A 13,206-nucleotide genomic window follows, 5' to 3' on the forward strand; every position below is an offset into this window, starting at 1 on the left:
CCTTCCTTCCTGTGTTTACCTGGCTTGGAGCCCTCATCCACAGAGCCGTTGTAGACCTGGTTCTTGAACTCAGGCCGGTTGTCGTTCATGTCTATGACATAGATGTACAGGTCTATGGGGCTCTCCACCCGCTCACCATTCATGTTCACCGCATGGGCACGAAGCTGGGGGGAGAGAGAGACAGAGAGACAGACAGAGAGAGAGAGGGTCAGTTATGTTGCCATTAACAAACTCAACATCGGTAACGTGATATGCTTGATATGCAGTGTGGCAACCAGTAATTTACACTGCATTAAGGCATATTTCTGAAAAACAACAGGAACAGAGAGAAATAAACAATGTTGCATTGTATACATCAATAGTGCAGACCAATGGGCACCCAGCACCAATAATATATACCAAAAAAACAACAACTATGATTACATTTCATTTAAATGTAAAGTTCTGGGAGAGAAATGTCACTACAATTTTGTCCATTCTTATCTCCAACACCTAATCCTCTGAACAAACACAACAAACTTCCCTTAAAAATATTATTTGTTTGTTTCCTTCTTCTCCTGGTCTTCTTGGATCTCAGTCCAACATTCTGTGGTTGGTTTATTTGAAGGGGAATCCCAAAATCTCTTAACCTCTAGCCAACATCACAAACACAGCAATTTGATGCTGTGTCCTATCCTAGATCAATAGCAGAAGCCAACTCTAGGGTTTCAAACAAAGTTTGGACATGGAATAATACCCAAATCGATACAGGCTGGAAAGCATGTCCAGATATCTGAAAGCAAAATGTTTTGATAAAGAAAACTGCAGGAGAAAAATGCTGGTAATATAACTCAGTTATAGAGGATCTATTATGATTCAATAAACATCTACGCTATGTTTTTACTGCACCCAGGGAGAGAGTCAAACTAACAGACTCAATTCGAAAAATAAAACAAAATATATTTTCAGATCTCTCTGTAAAATCAGGGAGTTACTGAATATACTGCTATTTGACCTCACTAGCATGTTTTAAATCAATGATGATGATTTATTCAACAATACCCCTTTAGACTGCATGAAATAGGGAAGGTTTAGGAATTACATATGGGACCCCTGGATTAACATCCCACTGCTACAGGCTAAGGCTGGCAAATATGTAGCCTGTTAGAATGTCTGAGATGACTATCAACAGGATACTGGAGCGGACGTAGTAAGACTCAGGGTATAACCTTCAAAAGACAGAATGGGGAGAGGGGAGGAGAGGAGGGGAGGGGAGGAGGGAAAGAGGTGTGAGGGGAGGAGAGGGACGAAGTGAAAACAAGGTAGAAAGGATTGAAGCGGAGAAGAGAAAAAAATAAGTTACGATAGGAGAGGAATATAAAAGCTGGAGCCGCAGAGCCTCTCCATTTCAATGCTTCTGATAGGACGGACATAGCGATGCCTCAACCGGAGGGTTGTGGCCTTGTGACGGGAAATAGAATCAGGAGGAAGCTCCATCCACTTCCATCCTCTAAGACAGGTGAACATCCTCTCCAATCTCTCTCCCTCCCTCTCTTCGCTGCCCTGCGCTCCCCTCTCCTCTCCTCTCTGCACCTTACAAAAATTACATCGGCAGGTCTCCCAAAGGTTAATTTGACTTTACTTTTTCTTCTGTATTGTCTGATCTGGCCCTGCTTCCAATATACGAGCACTGCACTGGAACTCTCCTACACTGCAGACTGGGAGCCCGCAAGCCCTTATCTCTCCCCCTGCGCTGCGCCATGCGGCGCCCACAATCTCTTTCAATAACACCGCCAGTAATAGATTACCAGTCGTGTTTAAAGAAGCCAAGATGTAATTCTGGGTCCGAATGAAAGTTATCATCTTGAAATGGACCGGGGGACGAGGGAGGAAACAGCACTCACCATGCCACGCACCGTGGAGCCCAGCACTTGGCACAGGCCAAGCATCCAATGGAGATAACACAACACCCAGAACACTGACTTCTTCCTTTTTATAAATTATTTATTTTATCTGATTGGATGCCCTGGCCTGCTATGAATCGGAGTGTGCTTATTTTGAAGATAAGAAAGTTTTGGTCTCCAAACTTTTCTAGTGTCTTTGTTTAATCCGTGTTATGAAATCACATTAATACCCAATGTTGGATGAAAAAGCTGCCTACAAAGACACTCTGAGGAAGTATTAGTCATCTTCAAGGATATTACAGTTGTAAGATGATGAAAGATAACTTTTACCACAACATATTTTTTCTGAAAACAAAGCTAGATTGTATGTTTCATAGCTCATGTTCTGTTAGTCTTACTTACGTAAAGGATAACGTATAGCTGCTGACTGTGTGGCTACATTCAGTTCTTTACTGATGTCTGACAGAGACACAGGTCCAGCTCTCATTCTGTCCACACTGAAATCTTTATCTCTTCCTCAGCCTGTCTTCCTGCCCCCTCACCTCACCCAACTGTTGTACAGTTAGAGGATGCTATTCTCCTCCATCCAGCCTGGGACTGAGATTTAAGTCAAGCAGACGTCACCAAGCCTGGGCCTTTCCTAACAAATCACCCCATCGATCCTGCATCCTCCTGCGCATAAATCTGCCGAGCTCAGCCTCTTAATGGAAAGCTGGACCTCCGAGCTCACTGGGACTGTAACTTAGACAGAGTTCAGTCCAACAAATACATGGCAGACAGAGGGAGAGGTGTGAGGAGCAAGGAGAAGAGAGATACGCAATTGTAGAGCGAAGCATGTGTGAGTGTGTGAGCAACTGTGGTAGAGTCATTCTCATGGTCTGTAGGGAGAGTGTTGGTACTTGTTAAATGTCATGTGGGTGTAGCTAGCCTCAGCCTTCACTCTCTCAATCAATAATCCATCTGGACAACCTGCCAGCCTGTCACTAACTCATTACACAGGTGTGTGTGTGTGTGTGTGTGTGTGTGTGTGTGTGTGTGTGTGTGTGTGTGTGTGTGTGTGTGTGTGTGTGTGTGCGTGAATGCGTGTGTGTGACTCACATGGTAAGATGATCTCCTCTCTCGGTCCAGAGGTTTGGTGACGAACATCTTCCCGGCAACAGGGTCGATACTGAACACCTCATTGGGTGGCTGGTCCGCTCCCACCCCTGTGATACTGTACCGGATGGAGATGTTACGGTCCTGGTCCGACCGGATCTGCAACAAAACACAGTAACGCAATGTCAGTTTTTACTCTGTGGTCTACTACTGTTTCTGAAATTGGTTTCATCTTTCAAAGCACATTCAATCATTGAGTAATATGGGAGATTGGAGTAATAACATTGCCTTGACAGTGTGTTTTGAAATATGTGTTAGTTCCTTAGTAGTAGATGGTGATGCCGCATAGAAAAGTATCACACATTGACAGTACACCATAATATCCTCCATGCCACTGCATCCATTGGTGTGATTGGTTAAGTGTTTATTCCAGGACTAGATCATCATATACAGGCTGGGAGACCAATGATACCGTGGGCCAGAGCCAGGGGACAATCAACAGATATTGTAAATTCATCAAAGAGACACACACACAGGCACGCTCGCACACACACATACACAAACACAAACACACAAACAAACACATCCATCATAACTCAGCACTCCCAGCTATAGCTGTGAATTTCAATAGTTCTACAGAATTGCAGAACGCGTTCTCTTTGGCACAACTGGAGTACTTCTAACTGGAAATTCAATATTTTTCTTTCTTTCAGGGGATAGAAAAAGAAATCAACATACATTTGCAAAGAGCATTTTTCTTCTGCTTGACAGCTGGAGTTTTAATAAACAGCTCTTACAGGGACTGTGCTTCGAATGCTGTCACAACGTGAGCAAAGAAAGACAAATAAGAAAATGAAAATGTCAGACTCTTCTTGTAAACACTGTAATTAAGGAAGTTTAGTTTAGTTTAGTTTATTAGGATCCCCATTAGCTACTGCACGTGCAGCAGCTACACTTCCTGGGGTCCACATAAAATGTACAAATACATGACAAAGGACATTAAATACAAATAAATAGATAAATAAATACAAATTACATTTAAAAAAATATATATATAAAAAAATAAGTAATATATTGGAAAGACACCAAGAGACAGCAAAAATACTACTTACACACTTCATTATTGCATATTCATATTCTTATATACAGTTAAATTAGAACTTTAGAAAGAGGAGAGGCACAGTGATACAATATGTTTTTTATCCGTTTCTTAAAGCTAAGCTTATTTTTTGCCTGAGTAACCTCTGGTGGCGGAAAATTCCACAATGACATGGCTCTATACATAACTGAGCGACGCATTAAATCTGTTTTTGGTTTGGGTACAGTGAAGAAACCCATAGTGGCGTGTCTGGTGGGGTATGTACAGTGGCTTGCGAAAGTATTCACCCCCCTTGGCATTTTTCCTATTTTGTTGCCTTAAAACCTGGAATTAAAATGGCTTTTTTGGGCGTTTGTATCATTTGATTTACACAACATGCCTACCACTTTGAAGATGCAAAATATTTTTTTGGGTGAAACAAACAAGAAATAAGACAAAGAAACAGAAAACTTGAGCGTGCATAACTATTCGTCCCCCCAAAGTCAATACTTTGTAGAGCCACCTTTTACAGCAATTACAGCTGCAAGGCTCTTGGGGTATGTCTCTATAATCATGGCACATCTAGCCACTGGGATTTTTGCCCATTCTTCAAGGCAAAACTGCTCCAGCTCCTTCAAGTTGGATGGGTTCCGCTGGTGTACAGCAATCTTTAAGTTATACCACAGCTTCTCAATTGGATTGAAGTCTGGGTTTTGACTAGGCCATTCCAAGACATTTAAATGTTTCCCCTTAAACCCTCGAGTGTTGCTTTAGCAGTATGCTTAGGGTCAAAGTCCTGCTGGAAGGTGAACCTCCGTCCCAGTCTCAAATCTCTGGAAGACTGAAACAGGTTTCCCTCAAGAATTTCCCTGTATTTAGCGCCATCCATCATTCCTTCAATTCTGACCAGTTTCCAAGTCCCTGCCGATTAAAAACATTCCCACAGTGTGATGCTCCCACCACCATGCTTCACTGTGGAGATGGTGCTCTCGGGGTGATGAGAGGTGTTGGGTTTGCGCCAGACATTGCGTTTTCCTTGATGGCCATCTGACCAGAATACCTTCTTCCATATGTTTGGGGAGTCTCCCACATGGCTTTTGGCGAACACCAAACGGGTTTGCTTATTTTTTTCTTTAAGCAATGGCTTTTTTCTGGCCACTCTTCCGTAAAGCTCAACTCTGTAGCGTGTACAGCTTAAAGTGGTCCTATTGTCAGATACTCCCATCTCCGCTGTGGAGCTTTGCAGCTCCTTCAGGGTTATCTTTGATCTCTTTGTTGCCGCTCTGATTAATGCCCTCCTTGCCTGGTCTGTGAGTTTTGGTGGGCGTGCCATATTCTTTAAATTTTTTAATAATGGATTTAATGGAACTCTGTGGGATGTTCAAAGTTTCGGATATTTTTTTATAACCCAACCCTGATCTGTACTTCTCCACAACTTTGTCCCTGACCTGTTTGGAGAGCTCCTTGGTCTTCATGGTGCAGCTTGCTTGGTGGTGCCCCTTGCTTAGTGGTGTTGCAGACTCTGGGGCCTTTCAGAACAGGTGTATACAGTTGAAGTCGGAAGTTTACATACACCTTAGCCAAATACATTTAAACTATGTTTTTCACAATTCCTGACATTTAATCCTAGTAAAGATTCCCTGTCTTAGGTCAGTTAGGATCACCACTTTATTTTAAGAATGTGAAATGTCAGAATAATAGTAGAGAGAATGATTTCTTTCAGCTTTTATTTATTTCATCACATTCCCAGTGGGGTCAGAAGTTCACATACACTCAACTAGTATTTGGTAGCATTGCCTTTAAATTGTTTAACTTGGGTCAAACGTTTCGGGTAGCCTTCCACAAGCTTCCCACAATAAGTTGGGTGAATTTTGGCCCATTCCTCCTGACAAAGCTAGTGTAACTGAGTCAAGATTATAGGCCTCCTTGCTCACACACACTTTTTCAGTTCTTCCCAAAAATGTTTTATAGGATTGAGGTCAGGGCTTTGTGATGGCCACTCCAACACCTTGACTTTGTTGTCCTTAAGCCATTTTGCCACAACTTTGGAAGTATGCTTGGGGTCATTGTCCATTTGGAAGACCCATTTGCGAACAAGCTTTAACTTCCTGACTGATGTCTTGTGATGTTGCTTCAATATATCCACATCATTTTCCTTCCTCATGATGCCATCTATTTTGTGAAGTGCACCAGTCCCTCCTGCAGCAAAGCATCCCCACAGCATGATGCTGCCACCCCCGTGCTTCACGGTTGGGATGGTGTTCTTCAGCTTGCAAGCGCCCCCCTTTTTCCAACAAACATAACGATGGTCATTATGGCCAAACAGTTCTATTTTTGTTTCATCAGACCAGAGGAAATTTCTCCAAAAAGTAAGATCTTTGTCCCCATGTGCAGTTGCAAACCATAGTCTGGCTTTTTTATGGCAGTTTTGGAGCAGTGGCTTCTTCCTTGCTGAGCGACCTTTCAGGTTATGTCGATATAGGACTTGTTTTACTGTGGATATAGATACTTTTGTACTTTTTTCCTCCTGCATCTTCACAAGGTCTGGGATTGATTTGCACTTTTTGCACTAAAGTACGTTCATCTCTAGGAGAAAGAACGCATCTCCATCCTGTGCGGTATGATGGCTGCGTGGTCCCATAGTGTATATACTTGCGTACTATTGTTTGTACAGATGAACGTGGTACCTTCAGGCGTTTGGAAATTGCTCCCAAGGATGAACCAGGCTTGTGGAGGTCTACACATTTCTTTCTGAGGTCTTGGCTGATTTCTTTTGATTTTCCCATGATGTCAAGCAAAGAGGCCCTGAGTTTGAAGGTAGGCCTTGAAATACATCCACAGGTACACCTCCAATTGACTCAAATGATGTCAATTAGCCTATCAGAAGCTTCTAAAGCCATGACATCATTTTCTGGAATTTTCCAAGCTGTTTAAAGGCACAGTCAACTTAGTGTATGTAAACTTCTGACCCACTGTAATTGTGATACAGTGAATTATAAGTGAAATAATCTGTGTGTAACAATTGTTGGAAAAATTACTTGTGTCATGCAAAAAGTAGATGTCCTAACCGACTTGCCAAAACTATAGTTTGTTGTGGATGAAGTGGTTGAAAAACGGGTTTTAATGATTCCAACCTAAGTGTATGTAAACTTCCGACTTCAACTGTATATACTGAGATCATGTGACACTTAGATTGCACACACGTGGACTTTATTTAACTAATTATGTGACTTCTGAAGGTAATTGGTTGCACTAGATCTTAATTAGGTGCTTCATAGCAAAGGGGTGAATACATATGCACGCACCACTTTTCCGTTATTTATTTTGTAGAATATTTTGAAACAAGTAAATTTTTAATTTTACTTCAACAATTTGGGCTATTTCGTGTATGTCCATTACATGAAATCCAAATATAAATCCATTTAAAATGCAGGTTGTAATGCAACAAAATAGGAAAAACGCCAATTGGGATGAATACTTTTGCAAGGCACTGTACACTATAAATACAAAATTATGTGGACACCGCTTAGTGGATTCGGCTATTTCAGCCACACCAATTGCTGACAGGTGTATAAATCAAGCACACAGCCATGCAATCTCCATAGACAAAAACACTGGCAGTAGAATGGCCTTACTGTAGAGCTCAGTGACTTTCAACGTGGCACCGTCATAGGATGCCACCTTTCCAACAAGTCAGTTTGTCATATTTCTGCGCTGCCCCGGTCAACTGTAAGTGCTGTTATTGTGAAGTGGAAACATCTAGGAGCAACAACAGCTCAGTCAAGAAGTGGTAGGCCACACAAACACACAGAACGGGACTGCCGAGTGCTGAAGCGCGTAGCGTGTAAAAATCGTCTGTCCTCGGCTAAAACACTCACTACCGAGTTCCAAACTGCCTCTGGAAGCAACGTCAGCACAATAACTGTTCGTCGGGAGCTTCATGAAATGGGTTTCCATGGCCGAGCAGCCGCACACAAGCCTAAGATCACCATGCGCAATGCCAAGCGTCGGCTGGAGTGGTGTGAATCTGTCTCCGCACCACGCGCTCTCACCACTGGTGTCCCCCAGGGCTGAGTTCTAGGCCCTCTACTATTCTCTCTATACACCAAGTCACTTGGCTCTGTCATATCCTCACATGGTCTCTCCTATCATTGCTACGCAGACGACACACAATGAATCGTCTCCTTTCCCCCTTCTGATAACCAGGTGGCGAATCGCATCTCTGCATGTCTGGCAGACATATCAGTGTGGATGTCGGATCGCCACCTCAAGCTGAACCTCGGCAAGACGGAGCTGCTCTTCCTCCCGGGGAAGGACTGCCCGCTCCATGATCTCGCCATCACGGTTGACAACTCCGTTGTGTCCTCCTCCCAGAGTGCAAAGAACCTTGGCGTGACCCTGGACAACACCCTGTCATTCTCCGCTAACATCAAAGCGGTGACCCGATCCTGTAGGTTCATGCTCTACAACATTTGTAGAGTACGACCCTACCTTACACAGGAAGCGGCACAGGTCCTAATCCAGGCACTTGTCATCTCCCATCTGGATTACTGCAACTCGCTGTTGGCTGGACTCCCTGCCTGTGCCGTTAAACCCCTACAACTCATCCAGAACGCTGCAGCGCGTCTAGTGTTCAACCTTCCCAAGATCTCTCACGTCACCCTGCTCCTCCGCACACTCCACTGGCTTCCAGTTGAAGCTCGCATCTGCTACAAGACCATGGTGCTTACCTACGGAGCTGTGAGAGGAATGGCACCTCCTTACCTTCAGGCTCTGATCAGTCCCTACACCCAAACGAGGGCATTGCGTTCTTCCACCTCTGGCCTGCTGGTCCCCCTACCTCTGCGGAAGCACAGTTCCCGCTCAGCCCAGTCAAAACTGTTCGCTGCTCTGGCACCCCAATGGTGGAACAAGCTCCCTCACGACGCCAGGACAGCGGAGTCATTGACCACCACATGAAACCCTACCTCTTTAAGGAATACCTGGGATAGTATAAAAGTAATCCTTCTACCCCCCCCCCCCCCCCAGGTCTAATCACCCAACATCAGTGCCTGACCTCACTAATGCTCTTGTGGCTGAAGCAGCAATGTTCCAACATATATAGAAAACCTTCCCAGGAGAGTGGAGGCTGTTATAGCAGCAAAGACAATTATCAATATGGTACAAGACCAGAGCCTGAACAACCAGTACAGTTGATCTTTATGTCAAAAACGCAGAACATCTTTTTATAACAGACATACCCCTCCCCATCTTCACAACAACTTTGTCGATATGACTTGTTCAATGGTCACACCCTTTATTCACAACTCCAGTTGAGGTTTAGGGCTAAGATAATGCTTTAAACCAAATACAATGCTTTTGGTTTTACATGTATTTACCAGTTTATTGTTAATGACCCATTCTGACACTGACTGCAACTCCTTGGTAAGAGTCTCAGCTCATTGGCTGTAGGTGCTGTTGTGTAGAGTGTGCAGCAAGCAAATTAACCTATTCATGTCCATAATGGAAATGTATAATTTCCTTTAATACACTTGTTCTCTGAACTTACTGATGGACAAATTTGAAGCCATTTTATAAATGGGACAAAGGGGGTGTGGTATATGGCCAATATACCACATCTAAGGGCTGTTATACACTTAGCCGTGGTATATTGGGCTTTTTTTTTTTTAAACCTTTATTTAACTAGGCAAGTTAGTTAAGAACAAATTCTTATTTACAATGACGGCCTACACCGGCCAAACCCGGACGACGCTGGGCCAATTGTGCGCCGCCCTATGGGACTCACAATTGCGGCCGGTTGTGATACAGCCTGGAATCGAACCAGGGGGTCTGTAGTGACGCCTCAAGCACTGAGATGCAGTGCCTTAGACCGCTGCGCCACTCGGGAGCCCATAAACCCCTGAGGTGCCTTATTGCTATTATAAACGGGTTACCAACGGAATAAGACAGTAAAAATAAATGTTTTGTCATACACATGGTATACGGTCTGATATACCACGGCTGGCAGACAATCAGCATTCAGGGCTCGAACCACCCAGTCTTTGGACAAATGCGATATTTTTTTATTTATTTTTACACATTTCATGAATGAAGTCCTGTGAATACATGTTCAAATTATCAGATCTTAATCATTTTTGGTATATAGATAGTCCGGACTATATGTACACTACCAGTCAAAGGTTTGGACACACCTACTCATTCAAGGGTTTTTATTTATTGTGACTATTTTCTACATTGTAGAATAATAGTGAAGACATCGAAACTATGAACACACATGGAATCATGTAGTAACCAAAAAAGTGTTAAACAAATCAAAATATATTTTATATTTAAGATTCTTCAAATAGCCACCCTTTGCCTTGATGACAGGTTTGCACACAGTCTTGAAGGAGTTCCCACATATGCTGAGCACTTGTTGGCTGCTTTTCCTTCACTCTGCCGTCCGACTCATCCCAAACCATCTCAATTGGGTTGAGGTCGGGGGATTGTGGAGGCCAGGTCATCTGATGCAGCACTCCATCACTCTCCTTCTTGGTCAAATAGCCCTTACACAGCCTGTAGGTGTGTTGGGTCATTGTCCTGTTTAAAAAACATATCACATTTACATAAGTATTCAGACCCTTTACTTTGTAATTTGTTGAAGCACCTTTGGCAGCGATTACAGCCTTGAGTCTTCTTGGGTTTGATGCTACAAGCTTGGCACACCTGTATTTGGGGAGTTAATCCCATTTTTCTCTGCAGATCCTCTCATGCTCTGTTAGGTTGGATGGGGAGTGTCGCTGCACAGCTATTTTCAGGTCTCTCCAGAGATTCAATTCCAGGCTCTGGCTGGGCCTACGTTGTCTTGGCTGTGGGCTTAAGGTCGTTGAACCTTCACCCCAGTCTGAGGTCCTGAGCGCTCTGGAGCAGGTTTTCATCAAGGATCTCTCTGTACTTTGCTCCATTCATCTTTCCCTCGATCCTGAATAGTGTCACATTCCTTGCCATTGAAAAATATCCCCACAGCATGATGCTGCCACCACCATGCTTCACTGTAGGGATGGTGCCAGGTTTCCTCCAGACATGACACTTGCCATTCAGGCCAAATAGTTCAACCTTGGTTTCATCAGACCAGACAATCTTGTTTCTCATGGTCTGAGAGTCCTTCGGGTGCCTTTTGGCAAACTCCAAGCAGGCTGTCATGTGCCTTTTACTGAGGAGTGGCTTATGTCTGGCTACTCTACTATGAATGCCTGATTGGTGGAGTGCTGCAGAGATGGTTGTCCTTCTGGAAGGTTCTCCCATCTCCACACAGGACCTCTGGAGCTCTGTCAGAGTGACCATTGGGTACTTGGTCACCTCCCTGACCAAGGCCCTTCTCCCCCGATTGCTCAGTTTGGCCGGGCGGCCAGCTCTATGAAGAATATTGGTGGTTCCAAACTTCTTCCATTTTAAGAATGGAGGACCTTCAATGCTGCAGAAATGTTTTGGTACCCTTCCCCAGATCTTTGCCTCGAAACAATCCTGTCTCAGAGTTCTACAGACAATTCCTTAGACCTCATGGCTTGGTTTTGCTCTGACATGCACTGTCAACTGTGGGACCTTATATAGACAGGTGTGTGCCTTTCCAAATCATGTCCAATCAATTGAATTTACCACAGGTGGACTCCAATCAAGTTGTAGAAACATCTCAAGGATGATCAATCAATCAATCACATTCTATTCATAAAGCCCTTTTTACATCAGCAGATGTCACAAAGTGCTATACAGAAACCCAGCCTAAAACCCCAAACAGCAAGCAATGCAGATGTAGAAGCACGGTGGCTAGAAACGCAGAAACCTAGGAAGAAACCTAGAGAGGAACCAGGCTCTGAGGGGTGGCCAGTCCCCTTCTGGCTGTGCCAAGTGGAGATCATAACAGTACATGGCCATTAAGGCCAGATTTTTCTCCAAGATGTTCAAACGTTCATACATGACCAGCAGGGTCAAATAATAATCACAGTGGTTGTAGAGGTTGCAACAGGTCAGTACATCAGCAGTAATTGTCACTTGGGTTTTCATAGCCGGGCATTTAGAGGTTGAAATAGCACATCCAGTAGAGAGTGAGAGTTGAAAACAGCAGGTCTGGGACATGGTAGCACGTCCGGGGAACAGGTCAGGGTTCCATAGCCGCAGGCAGAACAGTTGAAAATGGAGCAGCAGCACGACCAGGTGGATTGGGGACAGCAAGGAGTCATCAGGCCAGGTAGTCCTGAGGCATTGTCCTAGGGCTCAGGTCCTCCGGAATGGGAGGGAGAGAGTGAGAGAGAGAGAATTAGAGGGAGTATACTTAAATTCACACAGAACACCGGATATAACGGACTGACCTAGTCCTCCGGCACATAGAGTGGGGAAAAAAAGTATTTAGTCAGCCACCAATTGTGCAAGTTCTCCCACTTAAAAAGATGAGAGAGGCCTGTAATTTTCATCATAGGTACACGTCAACTATGACAGACAAAATTAGAAAAAAAAATCCAGAAAATCACATTGTAGGATTTGTAATGAATTTATTTGCAAATTATGGTGGAAAATAAGTATTTAGTCAATAACAAAAGTTTCTCAATACTTTGTTATATACCCTTTGTTGGCAATGACACAGGTCAAACGTTTTCTGTAAGTCTTCACAAGGTTTTCACACACTGTTGCTACTATTTTGGCCCATTCCTCCATGCAGATCTCCTCTAGAGCAGTGATGTTTTGGGGCTGTCGCTGGGCAACACAGACTTTCAACTCCCTCCAAAGATTTTCTATGGGGTTGAGATCTGGAGACTGGCTAGGCCACTCCAGGACCTTGAAATGCTTCTTACGAAGCCACTCCTTCGTTGCCCGGGCGGTGTGTTTGGGATCATTGTTATGCTGAAAGACCCAGCCACGTTTCATCTTCAATGCCCTTGCTGATGGAAGGAGGTTTTCACTCAAAATCTCACGATACATGGCCCCATTCATTCTTTCCTTTACACGGATCAGTCGTCCTGGTCCCTTTGCAGAAAAACAGCCCCAAAGCATGATGTTTCCACCCCCATGCTTCACAGTAGGTATGGTGTTCTTTGGATGCAACTCAGCATTCTTTGTCCTCCAAACACGACGAGTTGAGTTTTTACCAAAAAGTTATATTTTGGTTTCATCTGACCA

At 43.9% G+C, this 13,206-nt stretch overlaps 1 protein-coding gene across 1 annotated transcript in view; it reads right to left on the reverse strand.

The window, feature by feature from the left end:
* LOC311147944 (cadherin-4-like) overlaps positions 1 to 13,206 on the reverse strand; it is a gene marked incomplete at both ends in the record, with an annotated part of 240,110 nt that overhangs the window by 67,490 nt on the left and 159,414 nt on the right. The window contains 2 exons of the mRNA XM_084184792.1: positions 20 to 164; positions 2,982 to 3,137. Coding sequence (XP_084040918.1) covers positions 20 to 164; positions 2,982 to 3,137 — 301 coding nt within the window. The remainder of the gene's footprint in view (positions 1 to 19; positions 165 to 2,981; positions 3,138 to 13,206) is intronic.

This window comes from Coregonus lavaretus, assembly GCF_964263955.1.
Source record: "Coregonus lavaretus genome assembly, chromosome: 20".
In the NCBI taxonomy this organism is placed as follows: Eukaryota; Metazoa; Chordata; class Actinopteri; order Salmoniformes; family Salmonidae; genus Coregonus; species Coregonus lavaretus.